The sequence below is a fragment of the Nycticebus coucang genome, chromosome 8 (assembly GCF_027406575.1).
Source record: "Nycticebus coucang isolate mNycCou1 chromosome 8, mNycCou1.pri, whole genome shotgun sequence".
Lineage (NCBI taxonomy): Eukaryota > Metazoa > Chordata > Mammalia > Primates > Lorisidae > Nycticebus > Nycticebus coucang.
Window position 1 is genome coordinate 132,598,679 of NC_069787.1, and position 15,587 is coordinate 132,614,265.

The 15,587-nt window shown below is 42.5% G+C and overlaps 1 protein-coding gene across 1 annotated transcript in view; it reads right to left on the minus strand.

Moving 5' to 3' along the window:
• The window catches only part of WDR49 (WD repeat domain 49), a gene marked incomplete at its 3' end in the record, with an annotated part of 157,560 nt that overhangs the window by 65,807 nt on the left and 76,166 nt on the right, over positions 1-15,587 (minus strand). Inside the window, 2 exon segments of the mRNA XM_053599684.1 lie at positions 418-533; positions 5,323-5,487. Coding sequence (XP_053455659.1) covers positions 418-533; positions 5,323-5,487 — 281 coding nt within the window.

Here is a 15,587-nt window from a genome sequence, read left to right on the forward strand (position 1 = left end):
CTGCGCTATGTCAGAGTAATTGAAAATAAGTCCCAGGAGAAGGGTGAATAAGCTCCTTTACAGTTGAAATAATATAATCTACATGTTAAGAATTTATTGACTATAAAATTTGGGAAACTTTTGCAACTCAAGATGTTGCATTGCATCCCCATCTGAAAAGGATAAAGAAAAAGACAAATTCCTGAAGCCAGAAGATATTCCCAGAACACCTCTCAAAGCCAAGGAAGCTTTGTGATCTTATAATATCCACTAAGCGTTCAGCTGATTCCAACCAGGGTATCACTCACCTATGTCACCAGCCAGTTAATGACCAAGAATCAGTCAAGATCTCTATGTTCTTCTTTCTTTTAGATTTTAATTCAAGTGAAAACATTCTCCTTCTACCTTCCCATTGTTTTGCATGAAGCCCAGTCATACCTCTCCCAGCCTGTGACCAGGATTGTCTTCTTAAGAACCAGGATCTGTGAAATATCCACAGCTCCGTCTTGCCCAACATTCAGTATGTGGTGACAATATCCGTTGAAGTCCCATATCTTTAAGAGAAAAAGTAAAACCACCTTTGAGACATGAAGAGAAAATGTCTTCCTCAATGTGTAAAATAATACTGTGTAACAGTGTTATTATAAGTATTACTGTTACACAGTGTTATTATAAGTACTAAATGGTGTTATTATAAGTATTATTGTGTAACGGTGTTATTATAAGTATTACTGTGTAACGGTGTTATTATAAGTATTACTGTGTAACGGTGTTATTATAAGCATTACTGTGTAGCAGTATTATTTTATTAAATATATTTATAATACTGTGTAACAGTATTATTTTATTAAATATAAGTATTAAATTTTTGTGCTTACACTCTGAAGTAGGATCAATTCACTTAGAATATGTACTGAAAAGAAGGCCGTCTCACCGTTTGAATTTAGACATTGTATTTATTACTTTTGTGAGATATTGTGAAATATCTATATGCCCATTTAGACATTTATACATAGATTTACAGATAGATGGATGGATAGATAGATAGATAGATAAATTTGGTGTTCATCCCCATTTCCTGGCACATAGCTTCTCAAACCCTTGCACACTCCAGAGTGTTGAGTGTCTTTGACATGCTAGTGACATCACTGGTGATTGGGGAGCCCTAAATAGTCTGGGGAGGGTGCTGTTTACAGAAAAGGCCAAAACATGATTAGAGCAGAACTTTTAACCCCACCCCTCAAATTCCCAGGAGTGCAGAGGGTCTGAAAGTTGAGCTGATCTCCAGTGGCCAATGATGGAATCACTCAAATCTACATAATGAAGCCTCCCTCAAAAACCAGAGGACACGATCAGGGGAGCTGCCACGTGGCCCAGGCGGAGGGTGTCGGGGGGTGACACAGTCAGGGGGGCTGCTGGGTGGCCCAGGCGGAGGGTGCTGGGGGTGACACAGTCAGGGGGGCTCCTGAGTGGCCCAGGCAGAGGGTGTTGGGGGGTGACACAGTCAGGGGGGCTGCTGGGTGGCCCAGGCAGAGGGTGTTGGGGGGTGACACAGTCAGGGGGGCTGCTGGGTGGCCCAGGTGGAGGGTGCTGGGGGTGGTGTGCACAGCGTGGAAAAGCCACGTCCCTCCCACACGCCTTCCCTTATGCGTCTCTTCCATCAGTCTGCTCATCTGTGTCCTCCGTAATATCCTTTATAATAAATGGTTAAGTGTAAATAACGTTTTTCCCTGAGTTCAGTGAGTCAGTCTAGAAAATTACTTGAGCCCAAGGAAGAAGTCTTGAGAACCCTGATTTATAGCCACTCAGTCAAAAGCAAAGGTCAAAACATGTTTAAAACTGGCATCAGAGGTCAAGGGAAGTTTGCAGCACTGAGCCCTCAAGTTGGGATCTGATGCTATCTCTAGGGAGACAGTGTCAGAATTGAATTGAATTAGAGGATGCTCAGCTGGTGTTTCTGGAGAAGGGGCTGCAGAACTGGTGTGGGGGATTAAGTCACGCATCAGGAACGACAGGGACACCTTCTGAGAAATGCATCGTTCGGCCACGTTGTCATTGTGTGAGCATCACAGGAGCGTTACACGGATCTCAGTGATGTAACCCACTACACCCAGCCCCTAAGGTCTTCCCTATGGCTGTCAGGGTGCGAGCCTGTACCCCACGTTACTGTGCGGATTCCTGCCGGGAACTGTAACACAATGGCGAGTACTGGTGGGCCTGGTTGGTTGTGACCAAAATGCACATGGCTGTACATATATCTCAGAGTCTACTGATAACGCTCTCGATCTATTCTAACAATGGATGATTCAAAATCCATAAATTAATGTGTGTTTTTTTCAGGGAGAGACAATATAAAGACATGAAGAAGCACACGTTGGAGTCTACTGAAATCCTTGCTTTCTCACTGTGTCTGTCTACGTCAACGCTTCTTCATTTGAGACACAGGAACTTACTCCTCAAGAAAGCTTAGAGCAGCGGTTCTCAACCTGTGGATCGCAACCCACAGGAACGGTATTAAAGGGCTGTGGCATTAGGAAGGTTGAGAAGCACTGGCTTAGCAGATTAACCATGTGACCCAGAGCCTGAAACACAGTCACCAGGGCCTGGGTTTCCCATATTTTGCCAATAAAACCTTCTGGTGATGGTGGATGCCAGACCCGCACATAAAGGGGCCCCACAGTTCTAGTCTCTCTGCCCGGTCAGTGAAGTGAGAACCCAGGTCCAACAGGTATACTCCAGAAAGAGCATCCAGTCTTTGAAAACTAAGCCCAACTATGAACCATCATTGGCACTACCCATCCAAATTAAAATGCATACACCCTTTGCCTTAAGAATTCAACTTCTAGAAAATCACCATACAGATTTATTCATAGATGTGAAACGACATATTTTCAAGCATATTCTCACAACGTTGCTTATAAAAGCTAAAGATTTAAATGAACTTAATTGCTCATTACTAAGGGTCTGAATAATCAGAATATGGAGCATCTATGCCCTAGAATATAATCTAGCCTTTAAGGAAAAGGGAATCATCTCCATATTTTTAGACTCTGTCAAAACTCAACTAGTTATGAAACCTTGAGCAAGTTGCTTTATCTCTTTGGATTTCACTTTCCTCCTCTGTGACATGGGGATAGCGGTAGCGGCAACCTTACAGGAGAGTGTGTGCACTTGAGTGTGTGTGCGTGTGTAAAGCACTCAGAGTCTCCCCTGGCTCATCAGATCATAAACACGCAATAAAAATTAACTAATATTATTCATAGTGTGTTCATTCATATGAATCAATAGCCAAGACAGAAAAACGCAGGATGCAGGACAATGTGTATGGTGGGCGGCCATCCAGAAAGAAACAGTGCTCGTGGGTCTGAGGGATTGTGCAAGAAACCTGTCACAGCGGAGTCCCAGGGAACAGAAGTGAGAAGGAGACTTTCTTTCACTGTATACCCATTTTATATTTCAACATTTTTGTTTTATGTATGTATTCATTATTTAAAACATCCATTAATTTAAAAATACACCCTTCAAAGCCATGATAAATAGAAAAAGCTTTGTATGTCTTTGATGACACAGGTACTGATTTTGGATGCTAAATTATAAATGAGATTGGAAAATGCCATTCATTCTTATTTATTCATAGAATATGGCCAGAGAAGCTCAATCCCAATTTACATGTCACAAGCAGAAGTTGTCAGATCTCAGAACTCTGCTGCACGGTTGAGATAAAGATAAACATGCCTTCAAAAGCAGTGATCATACTACGAGAGCCACATGAGCTGCTGAGATGGGACCTTGAGCTGAGACTCGAGGGGTATACACAGGCTTCACCCACGCCACTTTGTTTTCTTCTAAACATGGCTGTGACCACAAATAGGTACGTAAAGATCTGACTGCCCTCCCCCATCCTACTAAATCTCTTAGTCCCATCATTTCAGCAACATCTGCAAGTTCTCCGTTCCCCTAGTTTCCCGTGGACCAGTGGTTCTCAGCCTTCCTAATGCCGCAGCCCTTTAATACAGTTCCTGTGGGTCATGACCCTCAGGTTGAGAACCGCTGCCCGAGACCCTGCCCCTCTTACTCTCCAGGATCCAGGTGGATGGAAGCAGCAGCTCCTCTGGCTTCAACGCTTCAGCTCGGTCTCAGAGCCCAGGACTAGTAATGACATACCAGCTGCATCTTTTGCCCAAACCACCATCTGACACTCAATTTCCAGTTAGTCTTCTGTTATTTCATCACAGCTATTGGGCTTGGGTTTATCCTAGTACCTTCACACATCTTAGCAGAGCTCCTGCAAAATAGCTTACTTTACTGAAACATGAGTTCCGTTTCAATACTTCACTCCATTAAGCTCCCCAGGACCCAAGTTCTACTGATGTCGAGAGATGCTGACTTCACTTGCCAGAGCCCGGCCCCTGCCTCCCACCCGTGGTTGCCCCTAGTGTGCCTCTTCTTACCTGCCCCCAACTGCTAGGATGTTCCACCTGCATAACCAGGTAGCTTTGTAGCTTTGTGTCACCCTTCCCTTCAGCCTAACTAAACGCATCACACACCACACCACACCACACAGGGAGTCTGACCCCAGGTACAACATGTTTGAGAACTATTCAAAGTTTACTCAGGAAACTACCCTCTATTCCCTCAGAGTGGCACAAGCCATCTCCAATCAAAAACTGTCATTCCTCTCGGGAATGAAGGGATCAGAGAAGCTTCCCAGGTGGGCCTGACCTCAGAGAGCAACTCCCTAGCTTTGCATGAAAAGTTGATAACTTTGCAGAGCAAAATAGCACCTTTCTCCCCAAAGAAATGACTAATAGTCACCAAACAAGAAAATTAGAAGAATAAAGTATTTTAGGATTGATAATAAATAAGATTATGATTGTTCTTTCAAATACTCTCCTTCTATCTCCCTTACCTTCAAGTAAGAGAAATGCAAATTAAAAAATAGGTTTTCTTTTAAATATTTATTTTCTGAAAGATTGGCATCTAGACCATTCTGTCAGTTTACTTAAGTTTACTTACTTATCATTTCTCGTTTAATCAATCTAGATAAAGGGAACTAGAGATATTAGCCAGAGCACATAAAAATTATCCAGTAATCTAACCCTAAAAGTAGTTCCCTATTCAGCACACTGAAAGTGGGGCTTTCTGAAATAAGTAAGCCACATTTATTTTTATTCTAAATAATCCACTCATAAAAATAATCACGGCACTTTGTTATTAGACAGTTTGGCTTATTTAGCTCTTTTCTCGCGACATCAAAAAGACAAAAGGAAATCTACAGCGGCATCCCCTGGTGCAGAATTTTAGCCCCTCATGTCGGGTGGGGAAGCCTGGGGGTGTTCGTACCTTCACGGTCCCATCTGCACTGCCAGTCAAAAGCCGCGTCTCATTTGCATCAAGGGCCATGGTGCTGATTTCTGCATTGCCGTGGCAACCAGTAAACTGTTTGATTTTCTGCCCGGTGTCTATTACCCAGAAGGAAACTATAGACTCCACATCAGAGCTGATTACCTAGGAGAAAATAACGTTATGGAGAAGTTAAATATAGTCCCAGAATCAACCATTTTTATTTCAATAAAGATACCCAGTCTGTACATTTCCACTACTAGCATCCCCCAACAATTAGAGACATTTTTGTAATGGGTTTTCTTTCTTTTTGTAAAGCTGATAACATTTCAATTTCGAGGCCAGGCCTCAGGAGAAGGAGTCTTGATCCTCCTCATCAGGGAAGGTAGGAATCTGCTTCCCTTCCCCACCGTGCAGCTGAATGTCCAGAGGCCATCCTGAAATCAAATCCTGCTGAAAATAAACTTAGGAATCTTTTGCATTCAGATAAGAAAGCTAATGCTACTAGTCAGGGTGCTCTGACACTGTTTACAAAAGAAATACTGTGTTCTATATTAGCTCCCATTTAGCATTCAGGAAAGCAGCTCTGCTAGCCACTCTGGGGAAAATTTAATTTCAACAAATTACTAGAGCTATCATTTTTAATACAGTTAGTTCTTTGCTTTCTCTTTTCTCATGCTACTGTGTGCATTTTTGCAGCTAAAACACCATCATTGATAGGTCCAAACATAGGTTAAATATAAATCTACATATGCATCTCTAGGGGACGGCTGCAAAGCAAATGAGAGAAGGGATAGTGTTATGTAGCCATCTAAGAAAATGTTACCAAGCAAATGAACAGCTAACCTCAGGTCCAGGTATTTAGACTCACTTTAAGAGATTTGTAGGTTAAAACAACCTAGCTAATATGACTTTGGAAACCAAAATAATGAATGAAAAATCATAATCATTAATGCAGAAATGGGAAATCGTCTGAAGCAATATTTAGATTTTGAGAAAACTTGCACCTTTTTTTTTTCTGCTTAGGTATTGATTACCATTGTATAAATATAAATGTGTTAAGAACATATTAAATTTGAATGCTGTATTTTCATAATCAAATGGGTTGAAGTTCATCAAATTGTAGTACCCAGCAAAAGGACCCCTAGAGGCCCCTAACTGTCTCAGCCTGAGTCCCCACATGTCTCAACCGCCCCTCCACCCCTGTCTTGGGTTAATTGCTCAAACAGATTTCAGGACAAGGAAGTTCCCTGAGTTTCCAAGAACTCTTAGACACAGGTAAAACAATGGTACAACTTACCCCAATTTAGCAATGGCTAAACGATGGTGGAAAGCTTACTCAAGCAAAATTTCCCAAGCTAAGTCTGTCCTGGTGCCAATTGCCACGATGTAGCCAACTCACTGTAACCCCACCACGTTGTAGCTCCCCTGACTGTAACCCCGTCCCTGAGCTAACCAGCCATGTCCTGCTTCTGTGTTCGCCAGCTTGCCTGCCAACACAGCACAAAAAAGGTATAAAAGGCAGCCTGTTTTTCTCTTCAGTGCCGTTTGCCCTTTGGGCAGTGACCCACCTGTGCAGGTGTAATAAATCACCATCTGATTTATACCTGAAGTGGGGTCTGAGTTTTTCTTCCAGGTGGCAAACGAGTACAACAAAATGTATATCCAGAAATACTGGATAGTCTGCTGTCTCGCATGCATGCATTCATTCATTCATTCCAAAGGCACTTGACGGCACCTCTCTCTGTGCCAAGCTCCAGGACCGCAATGGGCTTTCACTAATGAAACCCTGCTCTCCTGGAGGCTCCAGTCTAAACTATGCATTAGATCCAGCTAGAGAACTTTTAAAAGCACCACTGCACAGCAGACCCAAGACTCTGATTTAATAGAACTAGCTCCAAAGATTATTTCAATGTGCAGACTGAACTAAGAACTACTGTTCTAAATGGAGAAATAGACAATGTCAAACGTGCTACCAGTTTAGTGACACTGTACCAGAGTGCTGGGGCAGTGCCCCAGCACTGGGGTGAAGGTGGGGTTAGGAATCAATCAAGTCAAGGTTCAGAGAGAAGGGGACAGCTCCCCTGGGATTGAAAACAGAAACATGCCTTAAAATAAAGCATTAAGCCCTTTATACTCACTACCTTGTTTGATCTTTATAAAATCTCAGTAAAATAATAATGCAACCGTTATTTTACCAATGATGAAATTGAGATGTTAATCAGCTGGGTGGTGTCCCTGAGCTTATCTATGTAACTAGGTTTGAACCCTGGGCTGTCACTGACAACCACATCACAAGGTCTCCCAGGATTCCCACACAGTATCCCAGATCACCAAGAGCTCACTTTAGAGAGAAGAGGACTTGGAGGATGGCCCAAGCCTGAGAAATGCCAGGAAGGTTTATAGCACCTGAGTGTAAATATCTGAAGGGACAAAGGTGGTGGGAGATCAGATGAGGAAGAAAGTTGGATATGGGATTTTAGAAATCTCTACTAAATGGTTTCAGAGAATACACAGTAATGTGTAAAGTTAGTTTTACTAGAAGAGGGCCCATAGCTTTCATGGGTTGTCAATGGGGCCTATGATTAAATGAAGAGTTAACAGCAATATTATTGTTCCTAATAAGGAGAAGAGTGACATGGTATTTGGTTGGTTGGTTTGGGAAGACACCTCTTGCAACAGACTGGAGAACACACTGGGGTCGGGGGAAGACCACATGGAGGCTGCTGTCTGCAGGCGAGACGTTCTCACCTGAGGCAGTAGCTCCAGCAGAGGCTGGACTGAACAGAAGGCCAGCACACAGCCACATTACCTCTCAGCAAAGACCTGATCAGAAGCGTGTGAGCCTTTGTAGCCCCTTTTCCCTGAAATTACAACTCTGATGAAATAAATTTTAAACAATGTAAAACTATATTTATGCAACACATTTTCTGTCAGTGAAAGCAAAAGTACCTTAAATATTTAATTACTGATGTTAAATATTTGAAATAATGTGACCTTACACTTTAATTATCATCCCATTTCATGACTGTGCTTCTGTTTGATTTTGTTTGTATAATATCCACAGTGATGAAGAACATAGGTCTGAGGTCAGGGTGCCTGGGCCTGAATGTTGGCCGCCTCGACAACTAGTTGTGCGACCTTGGACATCAAGGTCAAGCACATTACTTAACCTCTCAAAGCCTCAATTTCCTCATTTATAAACCAGAGGTAACGGTTTAAGTAACTACCCCAAACCATTGTTACAACATTTAAACAAACTACTATCTTTAAAGCACTTACGGCAGCACATGGCGTGGCGGTGATTGAGCCATTGAAGTTAGTTAGTGCTGCTATTTTATCTAAGTTTTATTTTTCTGACTCCTAATTTAGGTTCATACCACTTTGCATATGCAAATAAATTTAAGGAAAAATAATGTCTTGCTTTCTTTGAACCATAACAGTGAATGAAGACGATTACATTTTATAAACTAGATTTTAGATGCACATTGAAATTTTAAAGTATACTTGTGAATTTCTCACAGATTTGCTTAGGAATTTGGATCAGATTCACTAAAGAGAAAATCATGAAAACATAATGTTCCAAGCACGTGTGAAAATTTTGATAAGTGGCCTTTTAAGAAAAGGTTCAATATTTGGAAGGATTTTACTATTTCCACTCCAAAAGATTTTTTGGTTTATTCTCATTTGTCTCTTGGCCCATCTTATTATTTTTAATTGGCACATCATTGTACTTCTGTATGAGGTATAGTGTGAATTTTAATATAAGTATACAAGGGATGATAATAAAATCAATGTTAGCATATCCATTATCTCAAAGATTTATAATTTCTTTTTGTTGAAATAGTCAAAATCCATTCTTCTAGCTGTTCAAAGGCATACAATAAGTTGTTGTTAGTCATATCTACCCTGTAGTACTACAGAACATCAGAGCTTCCTCCCCCCCCCCATCCACCTGCATGAGAAAGCATCTAGAAAGGATCACACAGTATTATATGTTAGGCATTTCAGTACCAAAAGGTGGGCATTCCCTAAAAAAAATACAAGAGCAAAATAAAAATAAGGTGAAATAAGGCCTATGTGCAAAGGAAAGACTCGTTACTTGTTCAAAGGCTGCCGTCACCCACCTTACAAAGCTTCTGGCGGTTGGGTCCCCCACTTCAGCTGATGCAGACATTCAGCCAGGAACGAGGGATGTTCATTACCTGCAGCTTTGTGCCCTCTCTCCCCGGCCCACCTGGCTGACCCCAATGCACTAGTCATCACTTCTCATCACCTCTCCTCACTCATTTAACAAGCTCCCAGGAAATCTGAACCAGTAGTGACAACAGGGTACGGCCAGTCTGATTTCATTTTAAAGCAATCTGCCTCAGCGGGTCTGTAGGAAAACAATGTGTTGAAACTGACTATGTCGCAAACACAGTTAGCCAGAATCTGCTCTCACTTTGACAATACTGGAACACCATACAGGCGAAACTTACTAAATGCAGAATACAAATGCCTACATACAGTAACTAAGAAAATGCCATGAAGGCTACATTGAACAGTTTGATGAGAATATTTCAGATTGTATATGAAACCCACACATTGTACCCCTCGATTGCACTAATGTACACAGCTATGATTTAACAATTAAAAAAAAAATGCTGGAACACCAGAGTAACAGAGAAGGTGAAAGGGCTTTCCAAGTTCAGGGGTAGAGACTCAGACTTTACATTACTTGACAAATGAAGGCAGTGGGGACTTTGTGGTTAGCAAGTTATTTTTGTCAGTGATGAAGGCCAAGAGTGAGTCTGGGCATCACATTTTTGGGCCTCATTTTGGCGACACCAAATCCCTCTAAGCGTATAGTTCATCCCTGCTTGTCTCTCATCAGACTAGACCTCGGTGGATGAGGCCCAGGCCCTTCCAGTCTGCAGAGCAGAGACACCGCTCACAGCTGCACTTCAGTGAGAAGAGGCCTCGTGAGCGTCCAGAGCATCAACGAACACACTGCGTCTTCTGTACCTTCGTTAACAACTGTTCAGCAACATGTGGCTCTTTTTGTTTCTCTTGTCTGAAGCTGTCACAGCTGATCAGACAATTCTAAGAGATGTGAGGCTATATTCACGTCACCTAATTGTATCTCGCTCTTACAACAATTCAGCAGGTGTTTCATTCTCTTTCATATGCACCCCAAGTTCTAGGTCTAAGCAGGAACAGGAATCAAAAATCACAGCAGCGAGTGCCGGTGTCTACTAGAGAATTAAGATACCTGATTTAATTGCTATTTACCACCCTCTTTTTTTAAGTCAGTGTTGTTTATGGTCCCATAATACGAACTAGGTTACTTCTTGTATTTCCACTCTTTGTCAAATCTCTAGAAGTTACATCTGAGTAAGCAGGAGGTGAGGGGAGTGTTGGTATCTCAGAGAGCTGGTACGGACACTGCATTCGTTCATTTTAAGGCAGCCTCCATTGATCTCTTGTTTATTAGATTTCACCTCTTCTTAGACACATTTGCAATTTGATCTTTCAAGTTCATTCCTTGACTGCATTGAATACCTCTAATATGCAAGGAAGTGGATCTAAGCACTGGGGAGACAGCAGTGAAAAATGTGTGTCCTTATGCTTTGTAGAGGGAGAGATGCAACCATGTAAGTCATAGAAGAAAACGGCAGTGGTGGTGACAAGAGTTACAGAGGAAGGTACAGCTGAGAAGGAAGGGGAGGACCCTGGCAGTGAGTGTGGAATTGGGGGCTTTGGGAAGAACTCCCTGAGAATCATCTGGGGAAAGACATAGTGAGATGAAGGAGTGGGCCATGTAGGCACCTGAGGGAAAGGCGTTCCAGGCAAAGGGAAGAGCTGTGCAAAGGCCCTGAGACAGACTGCGTGGACGGTTCGAGGAGCTGCAAGGACGTTCGAGGCCAGCAAGGCATAGGCAGGAAGGAAGGAGCCACTGCCTGTGGTCAGTATGTGGAGAACCAAAGTGCTCTAAAAAGCACCAAGCTTCTGCAAGAACTAGGAGACAAAAAAGGCAGGTAACTCTACGGGCGGGAGAGGCAGGCGCAGGGGGAGTAGCATTAGGGGCGGGAGAGGCAGGCGCACCCAGAGTGACTTCACAGGAACACATTGTCATTTCTGTCTCACAGGTTTGCTTTTTTATTTCTCTAAAAACGTTTTCATAAGTTACAATTGAGACCACATCATAAAAGAGTCCATGCCGTGAAAGAAGCTAAAATCAGTCTGGAATAATCCTCAGACTTCCAACAGACTGTCTGGTGTCCCACTGTTTTCGGGGACTATGTCTGTGTCTTCCTCATCCCTGCCCCTGGTTGGAAGCGCTGTCTCCATCACGCTGTCTTCCACTCATTCCCCCAGTGTGGGGTCCATGAGCTCTTGAGTTTACCCAAGATCCATACCTTGAAACCCTTTACCCCTCCCATCTTTTTTTTCCATATCCACAACCCTTTTCATAATTTCTTTTATTGGCTCTGCCATAAATCCTGTGGTGTCACATGCGACCATCTGGAAACGGCTTTGTCCAGCAGGAAGGTGCTATTTTAGGCTTTTCTGGATTTTTCTGTAGCATTGATGGTGACTTCCATGGTGTACTCCTTCCAGACGTCCGTGGCCCTGTCTCTGTCAGCATTCTCTTCCACAGGGCTGATGATCCCATCCACAGAGTATAGCATTTTACTAACGAGCTTTATAGATCCTTATGACCACTGATCAAGAGACAAAATTAGAGAAATGTTGGGAGAAGGTGGAGCACTTAGATGCTTTTGTGGTTGAACTCCAGGGGTTCTGGCTGGCTGGGACATCATCCAGTCTCCCTGGAGCTTTAGGAAGCCTTGTTTGTGTATAGTTTGCCCTCTGCATACAGAGGTCAGCAGCTTTACAGATAAGGGCAGCGCTGGTCAGAAACTTGGCCTCTGTGCACAGAAGGGCTGAGTCAGCCTATCCCTGCCCACCCTCAGTCCTGGTGCTGCCTCCTCTTTATCCCTAATAAATACCCGTACTGGCATCTTTCCCCAGGTAAGAGCACTTTCATCTGCATTAAAAGCCTGTTGAGGCAGACGTCTGTTTTCTCAATGACTTTCTTCATGCTATCTGGGATCTGGTCTGGTACCGTCTCTTGAGCAGCAGAAGCTACTTCTCCTGTTATCTCGATATTTTTTAAGCTAAACCTCATTCTAAAATTATCACACCATCCTTTGCTGGCATAAAATTCTCCAGCTTAGATCTTTCACCTTCTTTTTGCTTTACGTTGTCGTGTAACGACTTTGCTGTTTCTCAAATCACGTTCAGTTGTATGGATATGCCTTTTTTATAGCAATTCTGCCCCGTAAAATAGCTGTGTTTTCAATATGAGAAACAAAGGTATCTCACAGGACATGCAAGGTCTCCGTGCTTGCTCTGTACCCGCAGCTGTAGGCTCATGACTTCTCTTTTTTGTAATTGTCCTTACACTGGATTCATAACAGTATCTTGAAATGGAGGGCAAAGTGCAGCCCCAGACTTCAGCCTATGGTGCACATCAAACAGTTCAATTTTTCTTTTGAGTGTCATGACTTTTCCCTTCTTCTTGGAAGCACACCCAGCATCCCCTAGTGGCACTTTGTACGGGTCCACGGTATCACCGAGGTTTATGGCAAACACAACACATATGTGAGAATCGCAAGAGAACATGTTTTACTGTGATATTCAATTTTCCGAAGAGAGGGGCTGCCCGCTCAGAGATGATTAGTGTCATGTAGCATTTTAAACCACACTTGAGCTCACCACCATAGCAACAGAAGCTAACTATAAAATTATCACTCCAGTACAGTATGTAATACAGTTAGTTGTGTGCACTTAAAATTTAATACTGCGTCTTTCCTTTGTTTAGGCTTTCCTGGACTGTAAATGGCACCCTATACGGTCTTTAAGTGTCTCTGAGTGTGAGTTTTGATGAACCTTAACCCTTTATAATAGATTTGTGAATATTTTATGGCAATAGATGATAAAATAGACTAGCATCTAAATATATACTTATGACATACATAAATTTTTCTCAATTTCTTATATTCTAGGGTACATTGTTCATTTGTGATTTTTCTCAAATTATTACAAATCTCAAAAAACAGCTCTATTCTCATCAAACTGTTCAGATTGTATATAAACCAGCACATTGTACCCCTTGATTGCACTAATGTACACAGCTATGATTTAACAATAAAAAACTGTATTTAATGCAAAAGATATGCACACAAGTGTCCCAGTGCAGTTTAAACCCATGGGTTTATGCATATATACACACATACGCTTGTATAAGAATAGAATAGCCTTTTAAAGGGTGTTCAGGAATTCCTGAAACTGGTTTACTCCAGGAAAGCAAATTGAGTAGGAAAAAAAGGGATTAAGAAGACATTTTCACTATATGTCCCTGTGTTCCTTTGATCTTTTGTGTTTTTTTTTTGTATGTGTGTGTGTGTATGTTGTTTGTGTGTGGGGGGCGGTTCAGCTTTGGGCTGGGGCTGGGTTTGAACCCACCACCTGTGGTAAATGAGGCCGGTGCCCTATTCCTTTGAGCCACAGGCACAGCCCAATGCATATTTGTGGTTAAATTTATTTATTTATTTATTGGCAGTTTTTGGCCAGGACTGGGTTTGAACCCACCTCTGGCATCTGGGGCTGGCGCTCTACTCCTTTGAGCCACAGGCTCCCCCCACCCCCCGTGTTGTAACATGTTAATTTGTTATTCCTCCCAAACTAATCATATTAAATAGACGTGTGTGTGTGTGTGTGTGTGTGTGTGTGTGTGTGTGTGTAAACTTTTTCTAGTTTTTTTGAGGAAGAACCATACTGTTCTCCATAGGGGCTGCACTAATCTACACTCCCACCAACAGCATAGGCCATGTCCTCACAGTATTCATTGTTGTCTGTATCTTGATAGGGGTAAGATGACACCTCATCAGAGTTTTGATTTGCATTCTGCTGATTCACATGATGTTGAACATTTTTTTTCATGTATTTGTTAGCCCTTTGTAGGTTTCCCTTTAAGAAATGTCTGCCCAGATAGTTTGCCCACTTTTTAATCAGATTATGTGATGTTTTCCTGCTGAGTTGCTGGCGTGTCATGTACATTCTGGCCATCAGCTCCTCCTGAGAGGGTGGTTTGCACAGACCGTCTCTCATTCCGTGGGCTGACTCTTCACTTTGTTGACTGCCACTTTGCTGTGAAGAAGCTTTGTAGCTTGATGTGATCTCATTTGTCCAATTTTTCTGTGACTGCCTGTGCTTTGGAAGTATTATTGAAAAAATCCTTGCCCAGGCCGGGCGTGGTGGCTCACACCTGTAATCCTAGCACCCTGGGAGGCCGAAGTGGGTGGATTGCCCTGAGCTCAGAGGTTCAAGACCAGCATGAGCCAGAGTGAGACCCCGTCTCTACCCTGCATTCTGGCAGGCACCTGTAGTTCCAGCTACTTGGGAGGCTGAGGCAAGACAATCACTTAAACCTAGGAGGTGGAGGTTGCTGTGAGCTATGACACTGCAGTACTCTACTGAAGGCCACAAAGTGAGACACTGTCTCAATAAAAAAAAAGAAAGAAAGAAAATAAAAAAAAACTTCAAAGTAAGAAGATTGAAAGCAATGGAAAGCAAAATTAAAAAAAAAAAATCCTTGCCCAGGCAAACATCTTTAAGCATTTCCCAAATGTTTTATTTTAGTAGTTTCATGGTTACACACTTTACATTGAAGTCTCTAATCCACGTTGATTTGGCCTTTCCACGTGTACATGGAAAGAAGGGAGGTTCTTTCTTCTGCATGTGTGTCCCCAGGTTTCCCAGCACTCATTATTAGGGAGAAAGGGTCTCAGTGTCTATTCTTGGCACCTTTGTCAAGGGTAAGTTCACTACAGATGTGTTAATTTACTTTTGGGTTCTTCTCCATTCTGTTCCCCTGGTCTGGGTGTCCGTTTTTGCCAGTACCAAGTTGCCGGATCCCTACGGCTCGGTAGTGCGATTTGAAGTCAGGGAAGGTGATTCCTCCAAGGTTGTCCTTTTTGCTCAGGATGGCTTTGGCTTTTTTTTTTTTTACTTATGTAAAGAATGTCATTGGTATTTTGGTGGGGATTGTATTGAATCTGTAGGTTGCTTTGGGTAGTATGGTCATTTTAACAATATTAGTTCTTTCTTTCTTTTTTTTTATTGTTGGGGATTCATTGAGGGTACAATAAGCCAGGTTACACTGATTGCAATTGTTAGGTAAAGTCCCTCTTGCAATCATGTCTTGCCCCCATAAA